Below are 24,943 nucleotides of genomic sequence, written 5' to 3' on the forward strand. Positions count from 1 at the left end.
CCTATGTCGTTCTCAATCTTCAAATCAAATTCACTGCCTACTCCAACCGGATGCCCCGTTGCCCTTTCCACACCATTGCCAGCTCACACTTTCACCAAGTTAGAACACAAAAATATTTTGAGTTGAAGGGTGACGAAAAAGGACTTCTGCAAGATTCAACCCACAATCCTGTAACTAAACAGAATTTCTCAAGTAAACAGCCAGTTTTGATGCTGATAGTCTTACTTTTTGCTCTTGATTTTCTTCGCCCTTTTTGCTCTAGCTTCATAGTATGACTGAAGGACCCTTGCTTTCTGCAGCTCAGCTCGACGTTCTTTTGCCTTAAGTGAAATAAGAAAACATACATTAATTTATTCTTTTGTGGGATGTGGGCAACGTTGGCTGAGCCAGTATTTATTGTCCATCCCCAATTGTCCTGGTGAAGGTGGTGGTGAGCCACCTTATTGAACCGCCACAGTCCACGTAATGCAAGTACACCGACAGTGCTGTTAGGGTTGATCGACATCCATGGTCCATTAAAATACTTTTTTGTGAATCCTCAGTCTTCTGAAGGTGGGAGATGTTAGTGCTGAGAACTTTTAGCACATTCCAGTTAGGCAACTTGTGCTAACTATTTCCATATCAGGTATATTGTCATTGCAGGTTACAATTTCTTGTAATTTTTCTAAAACTCTAAACATCACCTCACACTGTACCAGAGTAATATTTCCCATTTCTCATAATGTCAAACGTGATGCTGTGGTCCTAACCTACTGGGCGCTGGATTGGAAACATCCTAGCTAAACATTCCATACAGCAGAGAACACTTTCATCCTCTTGCGTTGACATGCACTCCAGTCCCAAAGACAATCGGTCAGTGTCTAATTAGTCCATTGAATCATTCAGTGACTCAATAAAATGTAGGTAAGTGATATAACTGCCATAAAATAACATGCGCATGCTAAAATGTGAAGCATACCTCCTCCAGGCTCATAGCTCGGAGGGAAGCCTGTTCTGTAGCTGTCAGTACAGGCGAAGTCAGGGGTTGCTTATTCTTGTGAAGCAAGTTAAAAATCTCCTGTTCCAAGGGTGTCCGTGCCTGGAATAAACAAACAAAATTAAGGACAAATCACACTGAAGAAATTATTTAGCTATTCCTTCCCTCCTCTGCTCCAAATAATGACTCATGATGGTGTAATGTCACAGATATTAGCAAATATGGTACTTGTGACATGAAATAAATTTGGTTACATGTATAAAGAGGTTAGAGGGCAAAAATTTTTAAGATGAAGTTCTCAGATTGGAAAGATAAATCAAATTATGTTCCATAGGATCATTGTTGAGGTTTATCTCATTCAGCAGAGACATTGGAATTGAAGAAATAATATGGAAATGTGACCTAATAGTGCCATGTCAAATAGTGTTAAAGATTATGAAAAAAATTATAAGAGGATTAAGATGTAGATCAGTAAATACAATTCAAATATAGAGAAATATGAAGTAAATTACAGAATAGAGAAAGGAAATAAACTCTAATGGCAAGATGGTAAGGCAAGAGATCTTTCACATACAATACTAATAGGTGACCATGCAAGTAAATAAGGTCCGAAATAGACAGTTGGAATCTTTGTGTTTACATTTGGAAGTATGAAATAAAGAAGCAATATGTTGGTTAGGTTGCCGTTGGAGAACGGTGTACAGCTCTGACATCCAATTATAATAATTATGTGAAAGCAATTGAAAAGATAAAGTAAATTCACCAGGGATGAGTTACTTGAAAAGATAAGGGACGGGATTCTCCATCCCTCCCGACACATTTGCCGGCGCCGCTGGCAGTGGCAATGGGGTTTCCCATTGTGGCCATCCCTACGCCGTCGGAAAATCGGCAGGCATGAGTGCACTGCCGGCGAAGCGGAGAATCCTGCCCAGCATTCTTTAAACCCTCCCCCCCAGAAGTTTTTCAAAATTATGAAATGCTACAATAAGGTAAACAATAATAGCTTGTTTCCACGTATAGCATTAATGGGCAGCATTTAAGATTTTTAAAATGAAAGAATTAGCAAAATGTCTTTCATCAGTGTGGTTAAAGTGTGCAATAAAAAGGAAATTAAAGAGCAGCTTGACAAAGAACTATCAAGCTGGAAGTGTGCATGAGAATGGGTGAGGAGTAAGGTATCAGTACGGACAAATGGTTCATTTCTGTGCTAACATTTTCTAATTCTTAATATGATTGTTATTTATGCCTAAATCCAGAAATTGGTTGTCTGCGGGCTATTTTACCACAGAAGGCATCAGAGAGAAGGCTAATTCTGTCCTCACCCAACATCTACATATGCACTTTGCAGCAAGGGAAGATGGAGGTCATTGGAAACTCATTACAAATTAAACACAAGTTTACTTTTCCCTCGTTTTGGGCTGAGCCATTGAAATCAGTTCTAACATTCTACCTGTTGGCTATGGAGTGCGATCAACTAAAGCCAGCATTAAACCTTGAAACTAGAGCCTTCGTGATCTGTATGGCTCAGCTGGCTTAACTGGATAGCGATCAATGGTCCCACAAATCGTATTACTCAGCTGCAATGCATTGTTGCAGAGAAAGGATAGATACAAAACAGAAAGTTTAATTGAAAGGTTGAACATTGGCTCATGGCAATGATTTCCAGCATGCTGAACTCCTGGTGTGAATTGTACTTGGATCGTCCTATGTTCTATTTTTCCCTAATCGATGATTCTATATCAGTGTAGGAAGATAATGAAATGGACAGAACTGCCTAATGCAGCTGTGAATTTTCCTCCATCATTCCCAGAGAGCTCTTAGGAGACACATTTTCTGACACAGACCTGTATAATTCAATTGAGCCTTTAGTGCTTCTAGTTAATACAGACTGAAACAGACAATAGGAACAGGAGTAGGTCATTCAACCCTTTGAGCCTGCTCCACCATTCAATATGATCACGGCTGCTCAGTAATCTGTTCCCGTCTTCACCTCCATATCCTTTGATCCCTTTATCCCCAAGAGCTATATCTAACTCCTTCTTGAAAACATCCACTGTTTTGGCCTCAACTGCTTCCTGTGGTAGCAGATTCCACAGGCTTACCATTTTCTGAGTGAAGAAATTTCTCCTCATCTCAATCCTAAAAGGTTTACCCCATATCCTTAGACAATGACCCCTGGTTCTGGACACCCCCACCATCAGGACCATCCCTTCTGCACCTGCCAGATACCAGAAATGTTGGGGAATGCAGGGTTTAGTGAGATGGAGGAACTGAAGGAGATCAACATTAGTAGAAATTGTGTTGGGGAAATTGATGGGATCGAAGGCTGATAAATCCCCAGGGTCTGCTAATCTACATCCAGAGTACTTAAGGAAGTGGCTCTGGAACTAGTGGATGCATTGGTCAACTTCCAGGATTCTATAGACTCTGGAACAATTCCTGCAGATTGGAGGGTAGCTAATGTAACTCCATTATTAAAAAAGGGAGTAGAGAGAAAAAGGGGAATTATGAAGCAGTAAGCCTGAGGTAGCGGGGGAAATTCTAGAATCTATTCTCAAAGATTTTTTAGCAGACCACTAAGAAAACAGTGGCAGGATCTGACTGAGTCAGCATGGATTTATGAAGGGGAAAGCATGCTTGACAAGTCTACTGGAATTCTTCGAGTGTGTAACTAATAGAGTTGATGAGGGCGAGCAAGTGGATGTGGTTTATTTGGACTTTCAGAAGGCTTTTGGCAAAATCCTGCACAAGAGATTAGCTTGTAAAATTGAAGTGCAGAGGATTAGGGGTAGTGTACGGAAACGGATAGAAAACTGTTTGGCAGACAGGAAACAAAGAATAGGAATTAACGGGTCTTTATCAAATTGGCAGGCAGTGACTCGTGGGGTACCGCAGGGATCAGTGCTACGACCCTATCTATTCACAATATATATTTCTAGTGCCACTTCTTCAAGTACTCTGGGATGTAGGTTATTAGGAATTTATTGGCCTTCAATCCCATCAATTTCCCAACACCATTCTCTCCCAATACTGATTTCCTTCAGTTCCACTCTCTCACTAAACCCAATGTCCCCCAGTTTTTCTGGTATGTTATCTGTCTCCTCCTTTGTGAAGACAAAATCAAAGTATGTATTTAGTTGGTCAGCCATTTCTTTGTTCCCCTATTTCTGACTGTAAGGGACTTAAATTATTTGTCTTCGTCAATCTTTTTCTCTTTACATACTGTACATTAATGTTGACTCATTTGGTTAATGGATTTTTCACTCAGGATTGTGTGCTTGAACAAAAGACTTACCAAAGTGCTTTTCTGCACTTTGCAACTGCTAACTTGAGATCTGCATCACTAGGAAGCCAACAGAAGAATGAAAGCTGGTCCCCATCCACAGGAATTGTACAATGCTGGCTTTGTACTTAGTAAAGGGTTTGAACTATTTCCCCCATGCCCAGTTAATTATTAAGGGCTGACTGAGGGAAATTTTACTTTTGGTTTGCCGAGATGATAAGCACAGTGAAGCAACTTTTCCCAAAAATATCCTCTATGTACCATGAGTTGCATACCTTCCAGCCTGCTATTATTTCTTCCATTGGTTTAACAGTAAGTGGTTCCTCATTTAAAGGAAATTTGAGCTGCTCCGCTTTCCGATTCTGTTGCACAGTATGATTCCATTTTGTAACCTCCTTTGACGTTTTCTCATATGCCAATGATCTTTGAATCTTTTGACAGAAACAAACAGTTTTTAAATGTTCAAATAATCGATTATAATAGAGAAATTGATATGAAGTTGCACCTATTAAAGCAGGATACATAGTTAGGCTGTGGGTCAGATTTTCGATGTATAAGGGTAGCACGGTGGCACAGTGGTTAGTATTGCTGCCTCACGGCGCCACAGTCCCTGTTCTATGCCGGCGCTGGGTCACTGTGCGTGTGGAGTTTGTACATTCTCCCAGTGTTTGTGTGGGTTGCGCCCCCACAACCAAAATATGTGCAGGGTAGGTGGATTAGCCACGCTAAATTGCCCCTTAATTGGAAAAATTAATTGGGTATTCTAAATTTTAAAAAAGAATTTCGATATACTACTTCAATTCTGAGAAATGGCTTCAACCTGAAAATGTTACCTCTTTTGCTCTTTCATATACCAATGAATGTGATTTCAGAACATTTTATGTTTTATTATGTCCATCATACAGATCGGATGTGCTACCTGTACAATGGCAGGACAAACGAGCACATCAAACTATGAGCCAATGTTCCCTCTAAACTGACAGAGTCCCACACAGGCCTCGCACAAATTGATCCCTTTAGATTACTGTATAGCCTCGCAAAACAATCAAAGTCACCAAACACTAAATGAACAAACCATGAATTACAAAAGAAATTAGACAGAACATTGCTGGTAGCCAACTTGAGAAAACATCATGAAAGGGAATTGAATGGTGTCAACTCTTTTGGTGTTATATTTTCATTTGTGAACCAAACATCAACTGACTTCAACTTCAGAAAGTTGTGGAATCGCTGATGTGCCAATTGGGCTAGTTGACAGAATCATAGAATTCCTAGAGGGCAGAAGGGGATCATTCAGTCCATCGAGTCTGCACCGACCCTCTGAAAGACCACCATACACAGGCCCACTCCACCACAACCTTTGGACACTAAAGGGGTGATTTAACATGGCCTATCCACCTAACTTGCACTTGTTTGGAATGTGGGAGGAAACGGGAGCACGCAGACATAATAATCAAATAATTTTTATTATTGTCGCAAATAGGCTTACATTAACACTGCAATTAAGTTACTGTGAAAATCCCCTAGTCGCCACACTCCGGCACCTGTTCGGGTACACAGAGGGAGAATTCAGAATATCCAAATTACCTAACAGCGCATCTTTTGGGACTTGAGGGGAAACCGGAGCACCCGGAGGAAACCCACGCAGACACAGGGAGAACGCGCAGATTCCGCACAGACAATGACCCAAGCTGGGAATCGAACCTGGACCCTGGTGATATGAAGTAACCGCGCTAACCACTGTGCTACCGTGTTGAAGAGCAAGTGCAAACTCCGCACAATCACCCAAGGCCGGAATTGAACCCAGGCCCCTGGCGCTGTGAGGCAGCAGTGCTAACCACTGTGCAACCCCACGTGAAATATTTTACTCGATGTGATAATTTGATTTATTTCTGATCCAAGCGGTCAGCAATTCTGGTCACAGCACAAAACTCTCAATTCAGAATGCAACGGCTAGCCCTATGCAGACACTAAATAAATCATAAAATAATTCACCTGTTCACTTTGTTGTTTACTGACAGGCAAATCTAGGGTTTTGTCTGTCTTCTCCAATATCGTAAGCTGATTTTTCACAGACTTCAGTGAGGAAGAGGATGGTTGAATGGTTCCCAGCAGCTCTGATAGCTCAATCTTTTCATTAGCACCTGGAGCGAAGAGTAGAGTTGATTAAATCAATTAAAAATCTTCAGTGACATTCAGATTAACAGTAAATAATTAACTAGCCTAACTTGCCATTCAGCCAGCAGGAATGGAATGGTGTGGTGCATGATGCTATTCATTGATTTATATTCTATTCTAAAATGACATAAAAAGTTCTCCTCCAGACTACTTTTGTACCCTGCCCCTCATGCGAGTATTCACTCCTTGCTGAAGTAGCGCTTCAGATGCTCTCTGGCATCACACTTTGACAAGGGTCAGCAGGTTACCTGAGCATTGAGAAGTAGGGAGATATTACAGCTGAAGTCTCCCTTTTTCTCACCCAAAGTCAAAATGCACTTCACTCCAGCAAGTGATGCTGGCTACTAATCAAGAGCAGTAATGTCATCTTCAAGTTGCATGCCATCTTTGAAATATACTGTCATTCTGCCACCATTGCTTGTCAAAATTCTGGAATTCTCTACCTAACATTTTAATAGGAGCAGTATCTGCACAATACTATAGTTATTCAAAGAAAAGGCACATTTCCATATTCTTGGGGTTCTAGAAATGAATGAGGCCTTGCTATCAGCATTTACATCTGGATGACAAATTATGAAAAAATGTCGCTGTTTTTCTCTCCTCGGCCCAAGGGCATTGAAGCCAACTGTAGCAGTTAATGCTGCACAAACTGAGTTAACTCGGTAGATTAGGAATCCAACCTGTGATTTTCCTATAGCTCAGTGACTCGATGATAAACCGAGCGACTGTAGATGGTTTAATAGCAATCCAACAGCAAATGAGAAACTGAAGCAACATCACAACAACATCAAACCATTTGATGAGCATGTTGGCTTCAGACCAAAACAGCTGATTTTAGCATGTTATGAATGCCATGATCCAGAAATAAAAATTTGCCATGATCCAGAAATGATAATCTGGAGTTTGAGGTAAAATTAAGCCTTAATGCTCACTGTAATAAAAAAGCAAACTGAGCAGTAAGCTTTGATGATCACACTTGCGCAGTTAAATGTAAAAATCAGTAGCTTCTGTCAGTTTCTCCAGGAGCTGCACTATACTGGGATCTCGTTGAGAGACTTGGTATGCAAAAGCATACAATGGTGTGAAGTTGTGATACTTTACACACCCACTTATCACATCAGAAAAACTAACGGCTTGTCAATTCAGTCATGCTAAGTCTTAATTAGTCCCAAACAACCATCTTGGCATTTAAAATTAACTTTTACTGATGTGGACTCTCATTCCTTCATACTTTAACTATCGCTGGAGATTTAAAAATATATACTTCTTTTATATTTCTCTCATTTTATTTGGCCTCTTGTACATGCTTTGGTATTGAATTTATAATCCTAATTTGCACATCCTAGTTCAGACACTGCGAGGGGGATTTTCTGTTCCCCACCCCTCCGCAGGGTGTTTCTCGGCAGCGGGAGGTGGCCCGCCATTGGTCAATGGTGGGATCTTCTGGTCCCGCTGCTGTCAATGGGATTTCCCATTGAATCTCCGCCCCGCCGCTGGGAACCCCGTGACGGGAGTTTGCCGTTGGCAAGAATGGCTGGAAAATTTCTCAATGCATGTCTCAGCAAGGAATCTTCAATCTGATTGTTCAAGGGATCACATAGCTGCTTGCCCTGTTGACATATATCTCCGATTCCCTGAAGAGGGCACCACACGGGTTTTGGATTACTCAAGTTTCAAAGCAAAACCTCAGAAAGTCTTGCCCTTGTTTGTGGTCAAGTTGAAACGTAATGAATGGTCGACAGTGTCCATTTAGCACAGACTGGAAAATGCAGGCCACTGACTTTAAAATCCAGCCAATAAATGGGGCTGCTAACACTCATGGGGAATAGTATTTTAAAGTTAGCAAGATGGTTACTTGTGACAAACATACTCAGATGCAGATCAAGATGCATAACCTTCACAGAGGAAGGAAATATCTAGCCTTGATATACAGACACTCATTCTCATCACATTTGTACAAGGAGACAAGTGCACAATGAAAATTATGCACATTAACTTCAAATAGACTTTAGAAGATTAGTAGCTTAATAAACCTAGGCCAGTCTAACCTACACCCTAGGGAACAGGAGCAGCTTTTTTTGGGCCTCTGCATTAATGATTGCTCATACTCAGCAGGCATTAAGAGAAGAAGTGAATTATTGAAAAAGTAGATTTTTATTATTGATCTAGGCTATGGAAAGCTGTTGGGCAATCATATCCATGGGTACAGATAACAAAAACATTTGAAGGAACGTTAAAGGGCAGCAACAAACAAAGAAAAATAAAAGCGTGAGTGAATTGTATGAGGCCAGTGTTACACATATTCATCTTGACTTCACAGGTTATTTGTACAGAAACTCTTCCAAGTATCGTACCTTCTGAACTGACAGTGAATTCTGACACCTGCAAACTGGCCTCTGTCCTCTCGGCTAACTTCTTCCTGGAATGAAAATCAGAAACAATGTAATTGTTCATTACAGTAAAAGAACTGTTGTCTAGATTTGGAAAACACTACTCAGAAATAATAAATTTGGATGAATGTATATTAATAATAATGTAGAAGTGGATATTCAAAATGATGAGATAATTATTCCCTATCTAAACATTTTGGAAAGGAATTAATCAAATACATTACTTGGCTATTCGGAATTTTAAAAAACTTTTAAAACATTGCAATCCTACTGCAAAAGAATAATTTGTGTGCAATGAGTTAATAATCTTATGTTAGATTTTCTCACAAAATGCTTCTCAACCACAAACGCAATTGTTGGTTGCTTGTTAGGACCCATAATTGTTCAATGATTTAAAAGCACTGCCCCATATGATACACACAAAAGTTCATGTCAGTTCTCACTGCGACTTGTAAAGACCCTGATATCATTACTTTTTCCTGCCACCAAGGGAGCTAATTGCCTCCAGTAGTTTCTGGTGCTTCCTCTCATCATCACTGTCGTTCTGAAAAATGCAAGATTTTTAAAAAGAATCAGTGTCTCTACAAAAAGAAGATTCCAATAATAGATTAAAGAGCCAATACTACAGGTGCAGATTCAAGTCTTCCAACTGCATCTTTGTCCACCAGGAATCGTCATCACAACTACGTAATCTATGACTCGTGCACACTGCTCATCAGTGCGGATCAATCCCATTTCTGATCATTCTTTCAGCCATAAATAGCGTGAGCAAGAGAGGTGGTGCAGAAGATATATTTCAAATTATTTTTGCCTCATCTAAAATCAGTACTAGATTATATCTACGAGTGCAGTGTCTTGAAATGAAATGAAAATCGCTTATTGTCACAAGTAGGCTTCAATGAAGTTACTGTGAAAAGCCCCTAGTCGCCACATTCCGGCGCCTGTTCGGGGAGGCTGTTCCGGGAATTGAACCGTGCTGCTGGCCTGCCTTGGTCTGCTTTCAAAGCCAGCGATTTAGCCCTGTGCTAAACAGCCCCTAAATCTTTCCAAAATAGAAGCTTTTAGAAGCCAAGCTTTGCATCATCTAATTCCGTGTTTATCAAACCTTTGTCAATTATACTGATCTGAACATGAACTCAAATATCCCTTCGTCTAAAGGCAGTAACAACTACTAAAACAGAAACATCAGTGACTAGAATGTTTTTTAAACTTATTGATATACATGCACATCAGGAAGTTCAACAACTGCACAATAAAGACATTTAATAACAGATAAGACAGATATTTACAGGTCTTCAGAGTATCTAGGGATTTCCATTAGAAAATGTATTACCTGTTCATTAATTCCTGATTTATCCAATTTTTTTGTGTTAACAGGGCTACTGGTGATCTATAGACCTTGTTTCCGCAATAATCATAAAAAAGAATTCACCAACAATACTCCATGAAACCTGCATTATCAAGTTGCTCACAGCTGACAGATCTTGTTCTGATTTATGATTTACCACCAATGAGGGAACAGCACTAAGAACAGCTCTTCCCACACCTCCAGGCTCACAAAATACAACAAGGTAGTGAATAATAAAGAGGAGCATAAATAGATAAGGAGTTACATGAGCTTTAATGTCCAGATTTCTGGAGCTTGCAGCATGCATATGACCTATGGGGCACAATTTGAACATGTCTGCTTTAAAGTAACAAACAAAAGCAATGTTTTTTAAAGAAACAATATGGGAGAAACAAGATGTTACCTCATCCTCACTGGCAGTCAAGACATGTTCAACCTGAAACAAATCCTCCTCGTCCATTCCAAAGGTAAATAAATCGCTGAGAATCAGAAAAATACAAGATCATTCACATTTCAGAGAGATTTGAATAATTCAAAGCTACATTATTTTGCAAAAGAACAGAACGTTTGGACAAAAGGTGAGCAACATTGCCCTACTTCAACTAAATTATTTGAAAAAGACAATGGAACTTATGCCAATCAATTGAGAATTTTTGAATGCAGACAGGCCAAGGAACCCATTCCTGACCCCACTTTAGTTACACTATGATACTACTTCCAGAGGCAGGGAATGCACTCTAAGGAGGAACAAGCATTGGACATTGGCAGTCAATTTGCTGTACTACAGGTGAGGCTCTTGGCCAACCCATACGGACCAGCAAACATACAGTACAGTGCTGTCCTAAACTGTCTACCTCTAATAAATATACTACACCATAGAACTGTAGCTGAAGGCAAATGTTAGTGCTGTTCCCTCATTGGTGGTAAATCATAAAGGCAAATGCTGCCACTGTTGGATGCAGAGAGAAATATAACTTGCATACAAACATGTTCAGGTGACAGTCAATCTTACACAATTGACAGCGTTGCCAGCATCTGATGAAGAACAAACACTGGATGGCAATGCAAATTAGGGGAGAATATTGCTCAGCGTGGATCCACCTGTCACTTTCCTATACAGACCAATGAATTTATTGCTCAATTTTTTTGAATTCATTTAACGAAATGTGGGCATCGCTGGCTCGGCCAGCATTCACTGCCCATCCCCAATTGCCCTTGAGAAGGTGGTGGTGAATCACCTTCTTTAACTACTGCAGTCCCCGAGGTGGAGGTATATGCACAGGGCTGTTGATGGATATTGTCCAGGTCTTGCTGCATTTGGATATGGACTGCTTCAGTATCTGAGGAGTTATGAATGGAGAACAATTTGCAATCATCAATGAACATCCCCACTTTTGACCTTATGATGGACAGAAGCAGCTGAAGATGGTTGGGCCTAGGACACTACCTTAAGAAACTGTTGCAGTGATGTCCTGGAACTGTAATTGATCTCCAACTACCACCACCACCACCATCTTCCGTTGTGTCAGGTATGATCCCAACCAGTGGAGAGTTTTCACCAATTCCCAGTTTTACTTGGGCTCCTTGATGCCACACTAGGTTAAATGCTGCCTCGATGTCAAGGGCAGTCACTCTCACCTCTGGCATTCAGCTCTTTTGCCTATGTTTGAAACAAGGCTGTAATGAGGTCAGGAGCTGAGTGACCTTGGCGGAACCATAACTGAGCGACATTGGGTGGGTTACTGCTAAGCAAGTGCTGCTTGATTGCACTGTTGATGACCCCTTCCATCACTCTACTGATAAGTAGACTAATGGGGCAGTAATTGGTCGGGTTGGATTTGTCCTGAACGGGACAGACCTGGGCAATCTTCCACATCACCAGGTAGATGCCAGCATTGTAGCTGTACTGATCAGCTTGGCTAGGGACATGAAATGTTCTGGAGCACAAGTCTTCAGGACTATTGCCGGAATATTGTCAGGGCTCATAGTTGTTGTAGTATCCAGTGCCTTCAGCCGTTTCCTGCTATCACAGAGAGTGAAGTGAATTAGCTGAAGACTACACCTGTGATGCTGGGACCCAACATGGGAGGCCAAGATGGATTCTCCATTTGGCACTTCTGGCAGAAGATTGTTACAAATGATTCAGCCTCGTCCTTTGCATTGATGTGCTGGGCTCGGAGATATCATGGGGAGGCGGTGCCGCAGTGATCTTGTCACCAGACTAGTAATCCAGAGACCCAGGTCAATCCTCGGGGGACCAGAGTTCAAATCCCACCACGGCAGATGGTAGAATCTTAAAAACTCAAAAAGAAATCTGAAATTAAAAGTCCAATGATGACCATGAAACTATTGTCAATTTTCGTAAAACCCCAACTGGTTCACCAATGTCCTTTATGGAAGGAAACCTGCCTTCCTTACCTGGTGTGGCCTTCATGTGACTCCAGGCCCACAGCAATGTGGTTGACTCTTTAATATCTTCTGAAATGGCTTAGCAAGCTACTCCGTTGTATTCAACTGCTACAAAGAAGATACAAAGGAATGAAACTGCGGACCACCGGGCAATGACCTAGGCACCATAAACGACAACAGCTAACCCAGCCGTTGATCCTACAAAGTTCTCCTTGCAAACATCTGGGGGCTTGGCAAAAATCGGGAGAGCTGTCTGACAGACTAGTCATACTCATGGAACAATATCTTACAGATAATGTCCCAAATACCACCACCACTATTCCTGGATGTGCCCTGTCTCACCAGCAGGACAGACCCAGCAGAGGTGGCGCAGCACAGTCAGTAGGGAGTTTCCCTGGGAGTCCTCAACATCAGCTCTGGACACCATGAAGTCTCATGATACCAGGTCAAACACAGGCAAGAAAACCTCCTGCTCATTACCACGCACCATTCCCCCCCCCCCCCCCCCGCCTCTCAGCTAATGAATCAGTACTTCACAAGGTTGAACAGCACTGAGGGTGGCAAGAGTGCAGAATGTACTCTGGGTGGGGGACTTCAATTCCTTGTGCCAAAATCGGGAGAGCTGTCTCACAGACTAGTCATACTCAGGGAACCCTAACTTACAGATAATGTCCCAAATACCACACTGAACAGCACTGAGGGTGGCAAGAGTGCAGAATGTACTCTGGGTGGGGGATGTCAATGCTTGTGCCAAAATCAGGAGAGCTGTCTCACAGACTAGTCATACTCATGGAACCTCCTGCTCATTACCAAGTACCGTCCCCCTCCTCAGCTGATGAATCAGTACACCTCCCGGTTGAACAGCACAATGACAAGGGTGCAGAATGTACTCTGGGTGGGAGACTTCAATGCCCACCACCACGAGTGGCTCAGTAGTACCGCCACAGACTGAGCTGGCCGGGTCCTAAAGGACATAGCTGCTAGACTGGGACTACAGCAGGTGGTGAGGGAACCAACAAGAAGGAAAAACATACATGACCTTTACATCACCAAGCTGCTTGCTGCAGATATATCTGTCCATGACAGTATCGGTAGAAGTGACCACCGCACTGTCCTTACGGAGACAAAGTCCTGTCTTCACATTGAGGATACCCTCCATCGTGTTGTGTGGCACTACCATTGTGCTAAATGGGATAGACTTCGAACAGATCTAGCAATTCAAAACTGGGCATCCATGAGGCACTCCAAGCCATCAGGAGCAGCAGACTTGTACGCAATCTATACCCTCGTGGCTCAGCATGACGTGCAGGAGTGCACGTCAGGAGCAACACCAGGCATACCAAATACATACCAGGCGCACCATTTGCGACTCCTCAGACACTGAAGCAGTTCATGTCCAAAAGCAGCAAGACCTGGACAACATCCAGGCTTGGGCTGACAAGTGGCATTCTTGCCACACAAGTGCCAGGCAATCACCATCTCCAACAAGAAAGGATCTAACCATCGCCCATGACATTTAATGGCAAGATAATTGCTAAATCACTCACTATCAACATCCTAGGGGTACCACTGACCAGACACTGAACTGACCTAGGGACTTTACAGGGTCCAGAGGGTTGGGATTACTGTTGTCGCTTCCTGTGCCTTGGTTGGCTTGCTAGACCATTTTAGAGGATCACATGGAGGCCAGGTCAGCAGATTTCCCTGTAAAATCAACAATCATCATTAGATCTTTAATTCCAGAATTTTATTGACTTCAAAAGTCACCAGATTTAAACCCGGGTCCCATGCATTACCCTGGGTCTCTGTTCAGCCTGACAATCACGGAATCATACCTTATGTGTGATGTCCCAAAACCATCATCACCATCCCTGTGTATATTCTGTCCGACTGGCAGGACAGACCCAGCAGAGGCGGTGGCACTGTGGTATACAGTCGGGAAGTATTTGCCAAGGGAGTCCTCAACATCGACTCACAAAGTCACATCAGGTCATACACAGGCAAGACCCCCCACCAGCTGATAAATTGGTCCAGTGACTATGCCACCGTCTTCTCCATACCTTCTACGTAATTTGAAAAGGTAATGATGCCCGGACTTCTGGATATTCAAATCTTGCACATTCATTCTCCCTTCTTTACTGAAGGTAGATTGCAAGACACACAGAAAAGTCGGTGAGGTCTCGTTTCCCCAGAGGCAGTAATCAAAGAATTACACCTGCATCACTGTAGTTTAGGTGCTGTGGCTGGACTTGGAATCAAGCCAATACAGCATGGATTGGATTGGATTTGTTTATTGTCACATGTACCGAGGTACAGTGAAAAGTATTTTTCTGCCAGCAACTCAACAGATCATTAAGTACATGAGAAGAAAAGGGAATAAAAGAAAATACATAATAGGGCAACACAACATATACAATGTAACTACATAAGCACTGGCATCGGATGAAGCATACAGGGTGTAGTGTTAATTAAATCAGTCCATAAGGGGGTCATTTAGGAGTCTGGTGACAGTGGGGAAGAAGCTGTTTTTGAGTCTGTTCGTGCGTGTTTTCAGACTTCTGTATCTCCTGCCCGATGGAAGAAGTTGGAAGAGTGAGTAAGCCGGGTGGGAGGGATCTTTGATTATGCTGCCCGCTTTCCCCAGGCAGCGGGAGGTGTAGATGGAGTCAATGGATGGGAGGCAGGTTCGTGTGCTGGACTGGGCGGTGTTCACGACTCTCTGAAGTTTCTTGCGGTCCTGGGCCGAGCAGTTGCCATACCAGGCTGTGATGCAGCCTGATAGGATGCTTTCTATGGTGCATCTGTAAAAGTTGGTAAGAGTCAATGTGGACATGCCGAATTTCCTTAGTTTCCTGAGGAAGTATAGGCGTTGTTGTGCTTTCTTGGTGGTAGCGTCGACGTGGGTGGACCAGGACAGATTTTTGGAGATGTGCACCCCTAGGAATTTGAAACTGCTAACCATCTCCACCTCGGCCCCGTTGATGCTGACAGGGGTGTGTACAGTACTTTGCTTCTTGAAGTCAATTACCAGCTCTTTAGTTTTGCTGGCATTGAGGGAGAGATTCTTGTCGCTACACCACTCCACTAGGTTCTCTATCTCCCTCCTGTATTCGGACTCATCGTTATTCGAGATCCGGCCCACTATGGTCGTATCGTCAGCAAGCTTGTAGATGGAGTTGGAACCAAGTTTTGCCACGCAGTCGTGTGTGTACAGGGAGTAGAGTAGGGGGCTAAGTACGCAGCCTTGCAGGGCGCCGGTGTTGAGGACAATTGTGGAGGAGGTGTTGTTGTTCATTCTTACGGATTGTGGTCTGTTGGTCAGAAAATCGAGGATTCAGTTGCAGAGTGGGGAGCCAAGTCCTAGGTTTTGGAGCTTTGATATGAGCTTGGCTGGGATTATGGTGTTGAAGGCGGAGCTGTAGTCAATAAATAGGAGTCTAATGTAGGAGTCCTTGTTTTCAAGATGCTCTAGGGATGAGTGTAGGGCCAGGGAAATGGTGTCTGATGTGGACCGGTTGCAGCGGTATACGAATTGCAGTGGATCAAGGCGTTCTGGGAGTATGGAGGTGATGCGCTTCATGATCAACCTCTCGAAGCACTTCATTACGACTGAAGTCAGGGCCACTGGTCGGTAGTCATTGAGGCACGTTGCCTGGTTCTTCTTTGGTACCGGTATAATGGCAGTCTTCTTGAAGCAGGTGGGGACCTCGGAGTGGAGTAGGGACAGGTTAAAGATGTCCGTGAATACCTCTGCCAGCTGGTCCGCGCAGGCTCTGAGTGCACGACCAGGGATCCCGTCTGGGCCCTTCGCCTTTCGAGGGTTCACTTTCAGGAAGGCCAATCTGACTTCGGAAGCTGTGATGGTGGGTATGGGTGAATTATGGGCTGCTGGGGCACTCGCCAGCGGATTGTTGGTTACCTGCTCGAACCGGGCATAGAATGCATGGAGTTCATCGGGGAGGGGTGCGCTGCTGCCAGAGATACTGTTCAGCTTCACTTTGTAGCCCGTTATGTTGTTTAGTCCTTGCCACAAACGCCGAGAGTCTGTCTGTGACTCTAGCTTGGTTTGATATTCTCTCTTGGCATCCCGGATGGCTTTGCGGAGGTCCTACCTGGATTTCTTGTATAGGTCAGGGTCATCTGCCTTGACCGCCTCAGATCTGTCCTTCAGTAGGGAGTCAATCTTGCAATTGAGCCATGGTTTCCGGTTGGGGAACGCACGTACTGCTTTCTTTGGCACGCAGTCGTCCACAGATTTGCTGATGAAGTCTGTGACGGTGGTGGCATACTCATTTAAATTGGTCGCTGAGTTCTTAAATATGGACCAGTCCACTGTCTCGAAGCAGTCACGTAAGAGCTCTTCTGTCTCCTCGGACCAGCACTGCACAACCTTCTTAGCTGGATTCTCCCGCTTGTGTTTCTGCTTGTATGCCGGGAGGAGAACCGTCTTATGGTCTGATTTCCCAAAGTGCGGTCGGGGGATGGAACGGTAGGCGCCCTTGATTTTTGAGTAGCAGTGGTCAAGAGTGTTGTCGCCCCTGGTGGGACAGGAGATGTGCTGGTGGAATTTTGGCAGTACACTCTTGAGGTTGGCCTTATTGAAGTCTCCGGCCACAACGAACAAGGCCTCCGGGTGTTCTGTTTCGTAGTTGTTTATTACTGTGTATAGTTCGTCCAGCGCCTTCCTCACTACTGCCTGGGGTGGGATGTAGACCGCTGTGATAATGGCTGAAGTGAACTCACGTGGAAGATAATATGGGCGGCACTTCAAGGTCAGGTATTCCAGGTCTGGGGAGCAGTAGGTCGCCAGAGTTGCCACATCCAAGCACCAGGAGGAGTTGATGAGGAGGCAAACCCCTCCACCCTTCGTTTTGCCTGATGATGCCGTGCGGTCCTCCCGGTGAATTGAGAAGCCGTCAGGTTGTATGGCACAGTCCGGTGAGGCAGGGGTGAGCCATGTCTCTGTGAAACAGAGCACACAGCAGTCTCTTACTTCCCTCTGAGAGGTTGGTCTGGCGTTAAGTTCATCCAGCTTGTTTTCGATCGCTTGGACGTTTGCCAGGAGTATGCTGGGGAGAGGGGTCTTGAAAGCACGTTGCTTCAGTCTAACCTGCAGACCGCCGCGTTTCCCTCGCTTCCTCGGTCGGCGGCTGTTGCTGGATGATCCTGGGATCCGATGTCAGCTCTTGTGGAAGGTAGGTGGTTGCGTCTGGCGGGGTCCAGGGAACTAGATAACATAGCAAGACTGCTTCTGCTGGTGTCTGAGGATGCTCACTTTATATCTGATATACATGTGTGGTGAAAGGAACACGATTATACATGTACAAGTTTATGAAATTATCAGGCGGATGAATGACGGTGAAAGATGGGTGCTGTCTTTATGTCATTCTATTGTACTCAGTCCTGCCACTGTGATATGTTAAATATAATAGTTAATAGGGTGCATCTTGAATAATCCAGTCTTTTGAATGGGTGAACAACTAATTGGAAAAAATACAGCAGTATGATAGGCATGTAAATAACACACATCTCACAATGGATTTTTGAGGGAGAAGGCAGCAGTAAGGTTACAGGAAAGGAATTCCAGGATTTACGAATCGAATATTGCTGAAAAGAGAGGCACGTTGCCAAAGCTTTTCACCGTTAACTCAGCAGGACAAATGCAAGAATGCCAAATTTCAAACAACAATTTATGCTACAGGAGCTGATTGGTGACAGGACTTGGGCGGTGGACAATGAACACCAGGATTAGAGGAACAGAGAGTTGAAAAAGGTAGTCATAGAACTGGAGGAGGTTGGAGAGAAGGGGTGGGTGATGTCATTTGATGAATACAAGAGAAGAATGATGATATAAAACGTAATATGCCAGGCAGCATATAGGTCAGCAAAAACATAGATAATAATTATAATAATCTTTATTGTCACAAGAAAGCTTACATTAACACTGCAATGAAGTTACTGTGAAAAGCCCCTAGTTGCCATATTCCGGCACCTGTCGGGTATACGGAGGGAGAATTCAGAATGCCCAATTCCCCTCACAAAATGTCCAAATTACCTAACAGCACGTCTTTCGGGACTTGTGGGAGGAAACCGGAGCACCCGGAGGAAACCCATGCAGACACAGGTAGAACATGCAGACTCAGCACAGACAGTGACCCAAGCTGGGAATTGAACCTGGGACCCTGGCACTGTGAAGCAACAGTGCTAACCACTGTGCTACGGTGCCACCCATGTTGACGACTGGGAGTTTCCTTGGTACAGGATAATGCCAACTAAGTTGGAGCTATGCATATTGGAGGTAGGGAAAGAGAATATCTGAGCAATGCTTTGTGGAGGGACATAGGTCAGAGGAACACAAGGAAAATGTGCTGCAGAGGTGGATGACAGTGGCCTCAGTGATGACTGAATAGGGTCTGAACTTGTACCAGGATTTAAAAGGTCACAGTTGTGAATAGTCTGGATGAAACGATGAGTGCTAAGGGGAAGAAATTCTTGGCAAGCGAGTGCCGTTTGCTTCAGGAGCTCAACTGAAGACGTAGTGCTTCTCAATGCTAAAGTGAAGGAAGTGCAACTAATCCAAGACTAAGTACAGAAATAAGTAGCAATTGATGTTTGAACTAGGTAGGACTAACTACACTGATCACCATCATTGAAATATAAACAGTAGCTCGTACAGGAAATATGCTAAGCAATTTGGGAATCAAAATAAGAACTTGTACAAAAACCACCCGATGACATTTGAACACAATGACTAAGAGTGCACTATGGAGTGTAAGAAAAAAATACTTCCACTTCTGCAGCAGTTTATCCTTAATCATCAAAACATTTAATTACTTTTTACCACAGTGGCAAATAATACAACCATTCTGCCCTGGCAAATAACTAGAAAGCTTGTTTTCAGGTGGTAATTATTGAAGGAGCAATCTTCATGAGCATCCAAAGAACGAAACCCTTCATCCAATACTGTAATAAGATGTCAATATCCACCTGAACATTAGTTTGCTTATCCAAAGGACAGGACCCTCGACAAAACAGTGTTTCTGCAGTACTTACCGAGTGCTTCAAGAGGTTGATCATGGGACACATCATCAACTCCATACTAACCTTGATACACTACAATTCGCATACCGCCACAACTGGTCCACAACAGACGCCACCTCCTTGGCCTACACTCATCTTGGCAATAAGGGCACCTACATCAGACTCCTATTCATGGACTATAGCTCCGCCTTCAACACACAATCCCAGCCAACTTCATATGAAAATTCCAAAAACTAGGACTTAGCTCCTCTCTCTGCAACTGCATCCTTGGCTTCCTGAACCATAGACCGCAATCAGTAAGGATAAACAACACCTCCTCCACGATAGTTCTCAATACTGGAGCCCCACAAGGCTGCATACTTAGCCCCAACTATACGCCCCAGATACACAACTGCGTGGCAAAATTTGGTTCTAACTCCCATCTCCAAGAGTGCTGATGACATAACTGTAATGGGTCGGATCTCAAGCAACGATGAGTCAGAGTACAGGAGGGAGAAAGAGAACCCAGTGGCGTGGATTAATGACAACAATCAAAGACCCCTCCCACCCAAGTTATTCTCTCCTCCAACCTCTTCCATCGGGCAGACGATACAAAAGTTTGGGAACACGCACGAACAGATTAAAAACAGCTTCTTCTCAGCTGTTACCAGACTCCTGAATGACCCTCGTATGGACCGATCTGATCTCTTCACGTATCTTTGAAGAGATAACAAATCGGTTAGACCAAGGAGAGCCAATGGATGTTATCTATCTTGACTTCCAAAAGGCCTTTGATAAGGTGTCTCACGGGAGACTGCTGAGTAAAATAAGGGCCCATGGTATTCGAGGCAAGGTACTAACATGGATTGACGATTGGCTGTCAGGCAGAAGGCAGAGAGTTGGGATAAAAGGTTCTTTTTCGGAATGGCAACCGGTGACGAGTGGTGTCCCGCAGGGTTCAGTGTTGGGGCCACAGCTGTTCTCTTTATATATTAACGATCTAGATGATGGGACTGGGGGCATTCTGGCTAAGTTTGCCGATGATACAAAGATAGGTGGATGGGCAGGTAGTATGGAGGAGGTGGGGAGGCTGCAGAAAGATTTAGACAGTTTAGGAGAGTGGTCCAAGAAATGGCTGATGAAATTCAACGTGGGCAAGTGCGAGGTCTTGCACTTTGGAAAAAAGAATAGAGGCATGGACTATTTTCTAAATGGTGACAAAATTCATAATGCTGAAGTGCAAAGGGACTTGGGAGTCCTAGTCCAGGATTCTCTAAAGGTAAACTTGCAGGTGGAGTCTGTAATTAAGAAAGCAAATGCAATGTTGTCATTTATCTCAAGAGGCTTGGAATATAAAAGCAGGGATGTACTTCTGAAGCTTTATAAAGCATTAGTTAGGCCCCATTTAGAATACTGTGAGCAATTTTGGGCCCCACACCTCAGGAAGGACATACTGGCACTGGAGCGGGTCCAGCGGAGATTCACACGGATGATCCCAGGAATGGTAGGCCTAACATACGATGAACGTCTGAGGATCCTGGGATTATATTCATTGGAGTTTAGGAGGTTGAGGGGAGATCTAATAGAAACTGACAAGATAATGAATGGCTTAGATAGGGTGGATGTAGGGAAGTTGTTTCCATTAGCAGGGGAGACTAGGACACGGGGGCACAGCCTTAGAAAAAAAGGGAGTCACTTTAGAACAGAGATGAGGAGAAATTTCTTCAGCCAGAGAGTGCTGGGTCTGTGGAATTCATTGCCACAGAGGGCGGTGGAGGCCGGGACGTTGAGTGTCTTTAAGACAGAAGTTGATAAATTCTTGATTTCTCGAGGAATTAAGGGCTATGGAGAGAGAGCGGGTAAATGGAGTTGAAATCAGCAATGATTGAATGATGGAGTGGACTCGATGGGCCGAATGGCCTTACTTCCGCTCCTATGTCTTATGGTCTTCTCTACAGAGTAGTACTACACTCCGTATGCTTCACCCTAAGTCTAGATATTTACTTTGTGTATTTATCGTATGTCCTATGTTTTTCCTGTATGGAACAATCTGTCTGGACTGTATGCAGCACAATATGTTTCACTGTACCTCAGTACACGTGACAATAAACCCAAGTCCAAATGAATGAGTCCCAAATCCATAAGAAATAGGAACAGGCGTAGCTTGTTCAGCCCCTCGAGCTTGCAATAGGATAATGGCTGATCGAACATTCTTCATGTCCACTTTCCTGCCCTTTCCACATAACCCTTGATTTCCTTACTGACCACAATCTATCAGTCTCAGCCTTAAATATGCACAAGGACTCTGCCCTACAACTCTCAGCAACAAGTTCTAAAGACTCTCAAGTCCCAGAGGAGAAATTCCTCCTCATCTCAGTCTCAGAATAAGGGGTGCCAATTTAAGACTATGCCCTCTGGTCCTAGGCTCTCCCACGAGGGGAACATCCTAGCAGCATTTACTCTGTCAAGCCCCTTAAGAATCCAGTATATTTAAATGATATCACCTCTCATTCTTCTAAAGTCCAATGAGTACAGTTCCAACATGTGTAACCGCTGCTCATGAAACAATCCTGACATGACATTGAACCTTATAGCCCAGAAAGTGTCTTTGTTACCATGTCCAACTGATATTGTCAAATATACACTTAGCATCTTAAAGAAAAACACAAACAAATGATCCACCACATAATTCAGAAGTAGAGTACAATAGATTTAAGTGGATCAAATCTGTTGGAACATCTGCAGTATACTTTCTGTAAATCAGAAGGCCCATAGAAATAGAAGCAAATATCAAACTTCCATTTCAAAAACATAGCTTTGGTGTTGATACAGCACCTCGAGAATGTTCTCAATGGCTTGCTCAAAATCCATATTATTTCATTTGAATGCAGACAGGTAGTAACCCTAAATTAAATGTCTTTTTTTTTAAATGAGTAAAATGAATGACAGATGCAAATTAAACAACATAGAGTACAGGAGATCATCTGAGAGGGATTCCTAAAAGAGATATTCGTTCACTTAACTCTCTAAAACTACGTTTTTCAAAATCTGCGGAGAAAAATACAACGAAACTACTGTAAATAAACAGCGACTCTATCAAGAATCCGAAAAGCAGGTTCATTTAGTGATTGTGGGCTGGGGGATCAGATTCCCGCTCCAGCCTGTGCAATATCCGCTAGCAGATGTAATTTTCTCTCTGAAGACTTTCTCCCCCAAACAGAGGAACCGTTTTCGCAGCACGTTTTGGCCTCCGCCAGTCCCTCTAAGTCACCAGATGACATGTCTGCACCGAGGCTGTCAGCTTGTTCGCCGCCCCCTCCCGCCGCCATGAACTAGCCGCAGGATGAGCGTAGGCCAAGCCCGAACGCAAGCAAGGTGCTCCTTCTCACCTGCTCAGCCCCTTCTCTGGCTCCATCCTCCCTGCCACCGCTCAGCTTCGACACATGGACCCCGGGCAACGTCGACTGCCGCCAAGCGGCACTTCCGGTGTACGGCGGGCCGTCGCAAAGTCCCCTCCGCCGGGCCACAGGCGGACTGTCGTAAATCTGGTCGCCAGCCGCAGTAACCATGGTGACAAGCCGACGCCTTAGCCTCAGGGCTTCGGCAACCCAGATATTGTGCAAGACTTCAAGGTTGATGTAACGTGTCAACGCGCGACTACAGCGACACGAATATACTGAAAACAAAACAATAAACCCATCCCAGCAATATGGATCAGAAATGGGCAGCACGGTGGCGCAGTGAGGAGCACTGCTGCCTCACGGCGCCTAGGTCCCAGGTTCGATCCCGGCTCTGGGTCACTGTCCGTGCAGAGTTTGCACATTCTACCTGTGTTTGTTTCTCCCCGTGTGTGCCTGGGTTTCCTCCGGGTGCTCTGGTTTCCTCCCACAGTCCAAAGATGTGCAGGTTAGGTGGATTGGCCATGATAAATTGCCCTTACTGTTGGGTGGGGTTACTGGGTTATGGGGATAGGGTGGAGGTGTTGACCTTGGGTAGGATGCTCTTTCCAAGAGCCGGTGCAGAATCGATGGGCTGAATGGCCTCCTTCTGCACTGTAAATTCTATGATAATATTAAGCAGTGTTGGGATGACAACAGTCAAAGCGAGCTGTGTGACCCGAATACAATTCATTTTAAAAAGCATTTAAAATAAAAGCGTGCAGCAAATTAGCCTGTTTCAATTCAATACTATCGACTGCAGACATTCAACTGCTGGGTGCAATGTCGCGCCTCTACCTTCAGGCACCCACCCTAACAGAGCATGAGAAGCCATGGACTTCCAGTGGGTCGGTCCCTATTTATATTTGGCAAAGTACTGCAGAGGTTCGCTGTTGCCTTCCGCAGTATGGCTGACCAGGAAACTCTCGCGCTCTTACCACTTGCCATCGGGTGTATCAGAAGGATTCACATAATGTATGAATGGGCCTTTCCATGGATATCAAGTCCTGAAGCAGTTGAGGGTTGATTACAGGCCCCCCAACTGCCAGCGACAGATAGAGGAGCAGATAAGTAGAGAGATTTTGGATAGGTGCAAAAGTAACAGGGTTGTTGTGGTAGGTGCCATGATATACAGACACACACATAATGATATACAGACAAGCAGCTAATGGACACAGAGAACAGGACATGACCAATAAGCAGGCAGGACACTCAGGGATCTGACTAGAAAAGACAGTAGGGACTCACACTCCGCTTCTTTCCACTGAGGAACAGCTAGAGAGTCAGTCAAGGGTGTTGTTACAATCTTACACCTCCACCACGTGGCTCAGAGCTAGTCTGGTTCAGTCAGACAGAGTAACCATACTTAAGTTAGTGATATGCCTTCAATAAGCACACGATGAGTGATGAATGTAACTGAGGCTTCAATACACTAAACAGCAAGCCTCCTGGCCTCTGACCCGAACTGGGTCGGAGGCGGAGACTTGCCACCTTTATACATGAGCCCGAGGGGAGGAGCCACAGACGGAGCCTGGTGTGTTGGATATTCTGGATCACAAACAGATCACCAACACTGGAAGTGGTGCAACTCTATTTTATTATAAGGTTAACTATATTAACATACTTGAACTGTGGGTAAATGCAATGCCAGCTTTAACTGTTGACCCTTGCCTAGTCCTAACCAGTTAATGCACTCAGCACATGGCGAATGTCTGTTGCAGGCTGTGAGCTCTGTGCTCCGAGCTGGCTGCTACTAGAATGAGCGGGAATTCTCCTGTCCCCTGTCTTTATAGTGCGTGTGCTCTCACTGGTGATTGGCTGCGGTGTTGTGAATGCTGGGTCCCACTGCATGTCCATCAGTGTGTGTGTGTCTGCACCATGATATACTGGTGTATATTATGA

The 24,943-nt window shown here is 44.1% G+C and overlaps 1 protein-coding gene across 2 annotated transcripts in view; it reads right to left on the bottom strand.

Annotated features, from left to right (window-relative positions):
• Positions 1 to 23,109, bottom strand: part of LOC140421053 (U3 small nucleolar RNA-associated protein 14 homolog A) — a 61,955-nt gene extending 38,846 nt beyond the window's left edge. The window contains exons 1-8 of one of the 2 annotated variants that reach the window (XM_072505375.1): positions 22,994 to 23,109; positions 10,579 to 10,654; positions 9,301 to 9,371; positions 8,792 to 8,856; positions 6,255 to 6,403; positions 4,535 to 4,690; positions 959 to 1,078; positions 226 to 320 (exon numbers count right to left, since the gene is read on the bottom strand). In XM_072505375.1, coding sequence (XP_072361476.1) covers positions 226 to 320; positions 959 to 1,078; positions 4,535 to 4,690; positions 6,255 to 6,403; positions 8,792 to 8,856; positions 9,301 to 9,371; positions 10,579 to 10,654; positions 22,994 to 23,019 — 758 coding nt within the window. In that variant the 5' untranslated portion in view covers positions 23,020 to 23,109. The remainder of the gene's footprint in view (positions 1 to 225; positions 321 to 958; positions 1,079 to 4,534; positions 4,691 to 6,254; positions 6,404 to 8,791; positions 8,857 to 9,300; positions 9,372 to 10,578; positions 10,655 to 22,993) is intronic. The other variant, XM_072505376.1, reaches the window with a different exon arrangement.
• Between the last annotated feature and the right edge of the window lie 1,834 nt (positions 23,110 to 24,943).

The sequence above is a fragment of the Scyliorhinus torazame genome, chromosome 5 (assembly GCF_047496885.1).
Source record: "Scyliorhinus torazame isolate Kashiwa2021f chromosome 5, sScyTor2.1, whole genome shotgun sequence".
NCBI lineage: Eukaryota > Metazoa > Chordata > Chondrichthyes > Carcharhiniformes > Scyliorhinidae > Scyliorhinus > Scyliorhinus torazame.